The sequence below is a fragment of the Notothenia coriiceps genome, unplaced genomic scaffold (genome assembly GCF_000735185.1).
Source record: "Notothenia coriiceps isolate Sejong01 unplaced genomic scaffold, NC01 NC01_scaffold00017853, whole genome shotgun sequence".
NCBI classification, from domain to species: Eukaryota; Metazoa; Chordata; class Actinopteri; order Perciformes; family Nototheniidae; genus Notothenia; species Notothenia coriiceps.
In genome coordinates this window covers 415,498-423,973 of record NW_011350554.1, presented here as the reverse complement: position 1 = coordinate 423,973, position 8,476 = coordinate 415,498, and the positions used below count along the sequence as shown (strand labels likewise).

The window sequence follows — 8,476 nt, the reverse complement described above, 5'->3', positions numbered from 1 at the left end:
TTCAAATGCAGGAGGGAGTTTAACCAGCTCCTTTCACGTTGTTCCACTGAGTCAGCATCTTCCAGAGAGAAAGAAAGAGATGGAGCCAGATAAGGCTGAACGGGCCGGGCACAGACAGAGACCTTTGTCTTGTAGTCTCTGGAAGATGTTTCTTTTGAACACACTCTGCTTTCTCTATCTCACACGCATTCACAAAGACACATGAGAATGATTCAGTTGTCATGCAGTGTGATATTAAGCTGGTGGGGCACAGGGCACAGTGGGGATGAGTGAGCCAGACTGTCCTGCTGGAAGGACGGACAGTTCTTAGTTGGTAAATGTTAGGATGTTATGAGGCTAATTTGTTTGTTTTTCTTGCACAACATCCCTCTTGTGCCCAAAGTCAACCTTATTGTGATGATTACCGCCTAACTGTGTAACAGGGCCAAATATCTACACATGCCTAATACAACATGCCCTAATTTACAGTTTATGGAAAGCACATACTGTAAATAAGTATATTAAGGGTGCTTCTCCATTTGAACTTAGCTTGCATTGATATTTTTTATCTGGATTTCAGCTGAAAAACTGCTTAACCTTAAAACCACTAGATTTATTTGACAGCTATTGTTAGTTGTTATTTAAGTTCCAAATGACAACTATTAACCTATACAAAATGTTTCAATGAAGGTGTTGTTTTGAGCTACACCTAGTTGTGCAGCAACATGTAATTGCTGCTTACACCCTGTGAGTATCAGTGATTATACAACCTGAATGGGGCAGTCCATTAAGACTTTTTTAACGTTTACTTAAAAGCACATTAAATGTGCTTTTAAGTAAACGTTAAAATAGCTAAAAACAAATGCCCATAATAAGAAATAGTCATTGTTACAAATTTTGCAACAATGACTATTTCTTACTATGGGCATTTGTTTTTACTTTGAGTCTAAATACTTATCTATTCAAAAAAATAAAAGGAAGTTATGTTTAAAAGTGTTAGTTGCAGGTATGGCTTGTTTCACAAAACAATAGTAAATATACTTGTGTTTTATCAAATTCCCGTAAAATTCCCCAACTCCTTTCTCAGGAGTGTTGTTCCTCAAACACAAAAACAAACCGTGCCAGACACGTTTTTGTTTATCGGTGTACGTGCCCTCGTATCCATGGAGCCTGTTTACCTGCTCTGTTGCCCGGTGACATTTCTCTATGTCGTCAGAGACTGGTTACACCCGTCATATCGCCAAAGCAGTCATTTCAGTAATTATTTTTAAGGTGGTAGACAACGGAGTGACAGAGAGTATTCTCTATTTAGGTATATTGCATGGTTAAAAGTCTTTCCTGGCGTTCAGACAACCACTGACACAGATGGACATCTTTATCTGTTGGAGCTGTGCGTAGGCACATTCTTTCCCAACGACGGGAACACGTTGGGAATTAGAGGCGGTTACTGCAAAGCGAGGCCACCTTAAAACACATGCTGACATACAGAGAACACTTCTCTCCACCCCTATCCGACAAGTGTGTGCCTAGAAGTGTCTCACCTTCCCGACTGTGCTCATTACCAAGGAAGACGCCGGTGTACTAACTACACTCCGAGGCATCACAGGACATTACTGCAACCTCTATTGGTCCGAAGTCTCCCGGTCCGCTGCGTGCAACTAGGCACACTGAAGAGCCTACCGGAGAATTACTCCTTGTGGATATTCAGGAGTTTGGAGTTTTACCTCTGTTTGGGTTTATTTTACATTCCAAAGCTGGGGGAACATACTGGAACACAACACACGCGAAGCTTTAAAGTTTTCGCCAAGATAGTTGGTGAGTACACTTCAATGTGAAGTCTTTCATTTTATGCATGTAATCTGTAATGTCGACAAGTTTGACGCAGGCAGTAGCCCATTGTGTTGGTGGGTTGAGAAATTGATTTGAGAGAAGCAGTCAATCGCGGATCGATAAAAGCATGTTGTCAAGTGATTGGATGAGCCACCTTCCATGTAAATGCTGTGGACATGATTAACTTAATAAAGCCAGTATCGACGACACAAGAATGTCACTGTTACTGTAAATTATAATTAGTACCTGACAGCAAGTCGTTGCTGCTGTTGTCTTTTTCGAAACAAATTAGAAACCTGATAAATTATAGTGACAGCCATTCGAAGAGTTTCATAATTACTCTTTATGATTGAGCCAAGAGCAACCCAAATAAATTCATATTTATAGAAGGTCTTAAAAAACTCTACCATTGCAAAAAGTCTAAAGTATGAATCACTTGTAAGTTTTGATTGGTAAAGTTTATTCCTTGACCACTGGGTGGCGACCGAGTATTTTCTTTGTTATGTTAAAGCCCTGTTTTGGAAGAATACGTGGAGGTGAACTAAATACCTGCATGGTCCTATTTGTCCCTCTTTGCGTGCAAGTGTTGGTTTCTTTGCTCAGTTTTGTCATCTGGCCATATCAAAATGGAAGACATGAGCTTGTGGCAAATGTGTATGGTATGTTGAAACATGCAGAATAATCATGTCATGTTTCATATTTGGACATTAGCCTTTACATGTACTTTTTGAAATAGTTAGTGGCATATTTGGCCTAATAATATGGCACTCTACTTTCTGTAGGGAAAACTCTATCCAATGTTTAATTTGCATGTACGTATCACTTAATAGTGTTGCGATATGCTGCCGTGGTATGGTCTCATATTTTGTTCTATCCTGTAATTTATTATGAATGGCATAAACTCGCCTGCCCTCCACGTGGGTGTGAATCTCGTCTCTCTATTGGCTGAAATTCGCAGCGTCCTGAACTAGCTCTACTGTGATTGGCTGGTCTGTCTGCGTATTTTATCGATGGTGGAAGTGGGATACTTTGTGACTGTTCATTGTCGATATTTCACTGGAGCTGCGGTGGGTAGGAGTGCGCAGCGAAGAGCCTCTCACAACTAACCATATGAGGCTTTGCAGAACACGGACCGTTTGTTTTCTCATACAAAGCTTGTAAAAGCAGACAAAACACCGCGAGGGATTTATATTCTTTTTTACTAGTCCTCCTAGTTTTAGTTTTAAAGGTAACCGTGGCGTGTTTTTGCTGACAACATACTTGCGTTTCTGCCTGGCATTTACACATCTCTGTAGCATATAAGACTTTTGCTTGCAACAAAGAAAACGATCAAACAAAGAGAAAAGCATATGTAGTAGACTTTCCTTTGGAAATATTCTCATGATACCGACGAGAGAGAATACGGACCGGGTTTTATTGTGACTCTTGGAGAGCGAGTGAAAGAAAGAGAGAAAGCTCCCTGAATGCTGCCTTTGATTTGCGAGCAGAACAAGGGACGGTAGTCGGAGCGGAGGATCTGCTTCACCCTTCTTCTCCTCACCCGCTTCATACCCGGCTCTGCTCGTCTTGTCTCCCCCTCCCTGACTACAGGTTATCGGATGGACCAGCACCCCAGCGCCCGGAGCTGCACCAGCCGCGGGGCTTCGTCCTGCGAGGCCGTCCCGACTGAGCCCTCCATGAATCTGTACATCCACTCCACCACCGGCACACGCTTCGAACTGTCCCTGCCCCAGGAGGAGACCGTGGATGGACTGAAGAGGAGGCTGTCGCAAAGACTCAAAGTACCAAGAGAGAGACTCGCTCTGCTGCACAAAGAAACGTGAGTAAATCGGACATATAATAGAATGTATTTACTCAAAAAATTGTACCCTTTTTATGCATGGTTCTTAATAGTCTTAACATTTACACTTGTGTCCCGAGTGTGTAGCGGTAGTAAACGCTGACATCATGAGGCACATTGTTATCCGCAGTTTATAATGCGAGTAAACCGAGTTTAAGTGCGTACACCCCCGGGCCTGCAGTGGTATGCTTTAATCTATACTTCGGATTTATGCGTGGCCGAGCTCATGGGGGCCTCAGAGACAACCTTGGCTGCTTTTGGTCATCAATACATTCAAGGAAAACCACTGACCATCGGGAGGCACAGTATTGGAATTACGCATACGGGACGCACCGGTCACTGGAACAGTATCGACGAGGCGATCTGCAGACTTGCATTGATTCATGCCTCCTTCATTATAAATACTGAAGCTTGACTGAATTACTAATGCTGAGGGAATCAAACATGTTAAACATTAATGAGTGAAGTGACTTGCTAGTCTGTAATTTATTTACTCTGCTGCAGCCCAGGCACATGCAATACAATATATTGTTTACAGTTGACTTGTTACTGTACAATGGGAGGTGGGTGTATCCTGTTCTTGGGTGTAAATGTGAGTGTTACATGGTAATAGCTGGTAGCTTTGGAAGCAGAAACTCATGGGCTGCTGATAATAGCACAGGAAGGCACTGCATGCTGAGGCAAACCCTTTATCATTCAGAATGTACCAAAACCTACAGTATTAGGCGGTTCCCAAATGAACCATGCTCAGGTTAAATTAGATGACAACAGTGCAGGTGGTGTTATGCAAAAAAAGAGAGGCGGGCTTTAGTACATGCAAAAAGTCGGCATTGTTTTTCAGACCCCTTACCATCCCACCCATTGTAATCATCACCCAATAAATCACATCATCCTTTAAAACCTGAAACCCCCTTTTCAATCCCCCCCTGTTCCTAGACTTACAGCACATCTTTGCTGAGGGTCTTTGTTCAGTTGCATGGGGTGAGATTTGGGTCATGCATGTACAGCGGGCTGTCCTAAAAAACCTTCACTAAACTAATCGAGGCAGTCAGTCAGACGTGTGTGGTGTTGGTGCTTCGTGACCTGCAAGAAAATACTATTTCCTCCATCGTGGAGCACACATTCCTGCTCTGCAACAACATTAAATAGTGAAGCCCTGTGAATGTATTACGTATCTGCTTTCTTCAAAATCACAGAGAAAGCCATCATAATACAGCTCAATAAAGAACAATAGACTTGCTATGTCAATAATAGCTGCATGTCGTGCTGTTTATCTTTTCTCATAGCTCTTAAAGGATTCTGGTTTCATAGTTTCTGCTCCTCATTTGTACAACTCAAAATGGCAAAAGAAAATACTTACCTCCACTTAGGCAAGTGGCAGTGGGGCCAGATATGCACTGCGAGAGGTTGTCAAGCTCCACTATACTCGAAATTGAAATATGACAGCCCAATCAATACTTCTCTTTCATGGAGCTTTTTACCCACGGCTCTTTTCCAAACTAGTTTTGGATTCTGTCTGCTCCCCTGTCTGAAGGCTATTTGTGTGTCTGAAGAGAGAAGATATTGTCAGCCCATCTAATTATCATGCTCTCTCTAACCCTGCAGGCGACTAAGTTCAGGCAAACTCCAGGATCTAGGTATCTCTGATGGGAGCAAGTTAACACTTGTACCAACCGTCGAAGCAGGATTAATGGTAAGGCTCACATGGCTGTGATTTTATTTAGTTTGCACTCCTCATATCAACAACAAATACAGTAAAGGAACAGTTTTGCATATGTATTACTTTACATAATTTATGTCTTCTCATATTTGGTTCATTATAATTGATTTATTTTTTAATGAATTGTAAATTATTTTCCTCTCTCTTTAGTCTCAAGCATCAAGACCCGAACAGTCCGTAATGCAAGCCCTGGAGAGTCTAACTGAAACTCAGGTAAGAGAATGTTTCTATGTGTTGATACTGCAATAATGTTGAACATTTAGTATCCTACCATGGTTGCAATCTAGAGAGAGCTTTTAAGCCTTGTGTGTTTGCATGGGATATGGTAGTTTGTAGCTTTGGTTAAGTCCAGAACAACATAGGGACTGAGAGGAAGAGACGAGATGAGCAGGCTGCACAAGCACAAGCCTCTTTGCTTGTCTAATCTCAGCCTCTTAAACAAGCCAAGCCAAGCTAGACATCCAGTGTGAGCTGTTAGGATATAATAAGCAGCAACACCCCTTGTATCCTAGTAACATCTGTGATAGCGTGTGTGTATGTGTGTGCACGCTGCTGCAGGAAGCCGGGGCGGACACCACACAAGAAAGGCTTATTTGTAAGCTGCTGAGAGGACCAGCACACAACACTCACTTGCACCTCTCTGTTTATATCTTTATCTGTAATCTCTCTCCACTCCTCCTGTATTTCATGCTCTAACACACATTCTCACACACATGCAGAGGCAAGTTTCCAGGAAGTTCGCTGTGGCTGCATTGAGATTGAGTGTCGTCACACTCACTCATAAACATAGTGCTGGATCATCAGATGACAGCCTTCTCTCAGTATTAGCACAGGGTTCCTGGAAGCCCAGTTCTCACATATAGCCTGAGTGGGGCCTGCTCTCTCTACTTACAGTGAAACGGCTCTGCTGAAATACAGTATGCATTTGAGTCAGTTTGGCATGACTCACAGAAATGATCAATAGTGAGAGTAAAGAGAAAAGGCAGAGAGTACTCAGTGCTGGCCGCAGAGAGAGCGTGAGTGAGGCGATAAGGCTGAATGCACATAGGCAACAGTGTGACGTATGAAGCACTCTGCAGCTGACTGACTGACTCACACCACTTCCTTTTGTAGCTTTGGGCAACACTGAGATGTACGTAAGTGCACCAGTGATGCGCTGACAACTCATGTCAAAACAGCACAAGATTGTGAAATGAATGATGCATTTGTCCAAGGAATTGTACTATATATTAAGTTGAATGTTGTATCAGAGGAAGTGGGCTGATAGGAGATAGTGTGGTTTGGTATGGCTTCATTTTCGCTGATCATTTTCTGGAGGAAATCCTGGCCTTGTTGCGTGTGTGTGAACTCAGCATGTGCCTCGTAGCACTGACAGCAGATGATTGCATATGTGTAGGTGTGTCTAAGTGAACGTGGGGCCGTTACTGGGTGTGTGTGTGTGTGTGTGTGTGTGTGTGTGTAAGTAAGTAAGACAGGGCTGAGCAGATCGCCTTCTGCCCGATCCTTTATCAGGATTCTGGGGGAGTTCACAGCTAGCTAGCCAACCAACCAAGCAGAACATGACAGCTTGCAGGGCTGTTTCAGACTTTTGTGGAGCAAGTAAGATAGAAAATGTTTTATGGAAATGGAGCCCCGGCAATTATCGAAATGGGATTTTTTTTCCCTTCGCTACGTCCCCCCCTTTTCCTCCTTCTCCCTCTCTTGTTTCTGCTTAACAGCTCTCCTAGGGCCCTATGATTTAAATGTGCTGTGGTCTGCAAGTCCGGCTAGCTGCTTCTATTTGACCGTGATGGCTGACTTCTTCAGCAAGGACAATCCCAGCCTGCCTTAATTCCTCCTCTGTCATCTCACTACACTTTGTGCATGACATCTAAGCTGTTAAGCCACTGCCCCCTTGCAACCCATCAAAATACAGTTGCCTGCACTACTCTCCTCTCATTCTGTCTGCTAAATAGAGGCTGTGTGTTCAGCTTACATATACAGTGATGCACAGACGGATGGACACACACACCAGAGTTGAAAGGATATATTTAAGAGGATTGAGGATTGAGTTCAGAGAATGAGAAAATGTCTGATCCCGGTAGTAAAATGAATGTATATGCAGAAGACAAGCAGTGAAAAGGAAATGAAAGCAATATTCATGATTTTCTGACCGTGTAGACAGTGACATCACCTCTCCATCTATTGATCTCTGTATTTGACAGAAAGAAAAAGGATTATGTGTCCCTCTTAGCACACAGGGACTATTTGCTCATTGATGCACATTGATGTTAGTATAAAAGCCAACCAGGCAGGCAGGCATCACCCTTACCATCCCCCCGTTACCCTTCCCCCATGCAACCACCTCTTTGTTCCTGTCTTAAAGCATGAGCACCAAACCTGCCCAGCTGACAAACCATCAAACACACAACAATGATTGAGGGTCACCCTTTAGGTTTGTTTCTCCCCCACAAACCCCTTTTATCCTTCATACATCCATCGGCGTCAGCTATACCCAATTGAGTGCAGCTACAGTGGTGCATACAGGTTTTCAAAATCAATCTCAAGCCGGAGCGAGGCTCAGTGGGCTGCAGATTGACAAATTCTGCCTTGAACACTAACACAGATTGCTTTGGGAGGAGGCTGTGTGTTGCCATCCCATATGTCCCCGCGGAATACGCCGTTACGTATCTGCTCTACTTTTCTTACTCCCGCCGACAAGCACCTCCTCTCCTCATCCACTCCCCTCCTCCTATTCTTCATCTAGGTACGACAGGCAACAATATGGCACCGTTTTGTCATTGTGTCTGGAAGCGGGCAGATGAGAAAAAAAGTAGGACCTTACAGGAGTCACCCCTGGGTCAGCCTCACCTCATTTCCTCACACTCAGTCTCCCTCAGGAGGGAAAAGAAAGGGAGAGCTTTGCACAAGTTATTCTGTAACATGTCGAGTCGATGCATGTGTGCAGGTTCTGTAGGTTGGAGGTAATGGGGAGGATGAGCTCATATGCTTGGATAACCCACAGTTGAAAGGCGAGAATCTAATGGAAGAAAGGAAATCAACATTTGGCTTACCACTAGAAACGGCAGATTATGGTGTGTGTGTGTGTGTGTGTGTGTGTGTGTGTA

General features: G+C 43.5%; 1 protein-coding gene across 2 annotated transcripts in view; it reads left to right on the top strand.

Moving 5' to 3' along the window:
- The first annotated feature begins 1,453 nt into the window (after positions 1–1,453).
- midn (midnolin) overlaps positions 1,454–8,476 on the top strand; it is a 26,059-nt gene continuing 19,036 nt past the window's right edge. Inside the window, exons 1-4 of one of the 2 annotated variants that reach the window (XM_010777146.1) lie at positions 1,454–1,794; positions 3,400–3,628; positions 5,255–5,342; positions 5,520–5,582. In XM_010777146.1, coding sequence (XP_010775448.1) covers positions 3,408–3,628; positions 5,255–5,342; positions 5,520–5,582 — 372 coding nt within the window. In that variant the 5' untranslated portion in view covers positions 1,454–1,794; positions 3,400–3,407. Of the gene's footprint in view, positions 1,795–2,851; positions 3,629–5,254; positions 5,343–5,519; positions 5,583–8,476 lie in introns of those variants that run through there. The other variant, XM_010777147.1, reaches the window with a different exon arrangement.